The following is a 565-nucleotide window of genomic DNA, read 5'->3' as shown; positions in this document are numbered from 1 at the left end:
GGCCGGGTCCGGGTGCGCGGCCCAGCACCTCGCCGCTGAACTGGTAGGTGAGCTTCTTCTTCACCTTGCGCACCTCGCCCGTCTTGCCGTAGTTGCGCAGAGCGCGCGCCATCTTCTGGTACGTCATCTTCTTGCGGTTGCCCTTCTGGATGCCCCAGCGGTGCGCCAGCGCCTCCTTGTGCTTCGACGAGAACTGGAAGGTGCCCTTGTCCTTGTCCACCCACCAGATGCTGTCCTTCATGTCGCCGCTGCGCAGCAGGTCCAGCAGGAACTGGTACAGGCGGATCTTCTTCTTGCTGCCTGCGGGACATGGCGGTGGGGCGGGCGGCGGGGGACGGGGCCCCGTTGGAGCAAGGGCCAGGTTGTGGGGCTCCTCACCTCCGGGGCCCTTCACCTCCGGGGCCCTCACCTCCGGGGCCCTCACCTGGGGGCCCTCACCTCCGGGACCCTCACCTCCGGGGACCTCACCTCGGGACCCTCACCTGTGGGGGGTTCCCACCTCAAGTGGTTGGGGCCCTCGGCTCCAGGGGCCTGGGAGGAACCTCACATCTCGGTTGCAGAGCCC

The 565-nt window shown here is 68.1% G+C and overlaps 1 protein-coding gene across 1 annotated transcript in view; it reads right to left on the bottom strand.

Annotated features, from left to right (window-relative positions):
* The window catches only part of Spi1 (Spi-1 proto-oncogene), a 10,851-nt gene that overhangs the window by 363 nt on the left and 9,923 nt on the right, over nucleotides 1-565 (bottom strand). The window contains exon 5 of the mRNA XM_010612675.1: nucleotides 4-300. Within this exon, the coding sequence (XP_010610977.1) occupies nucleotides 4-300 (297 nt within the window). The remainder of the gene's footprint in view (nucleotides 1-3; nucleotides 301-565) is intronic.

Source organism: Fukomys damarensis, unplaced genomic scaffold, assembly GCF_012274545.1.
Source record: "Fukomys damarensis isolate Sample0158 unplaced genomic scaffold, DMR_v1.0_HiC HiC_scaffold_27, whole genome shotgun sequence".
NCBI classification, from domain to species: Eukaryota; Metazoa; Chordata; class Mammalia; order Rodentia; family Bathyergidae; genus Fukomys; species Fukomys damarensis.
Note: the sequence above shows the minus strand (reverse complement) of the source record. Positions and strands in the feature narration are given on the sequence as shown.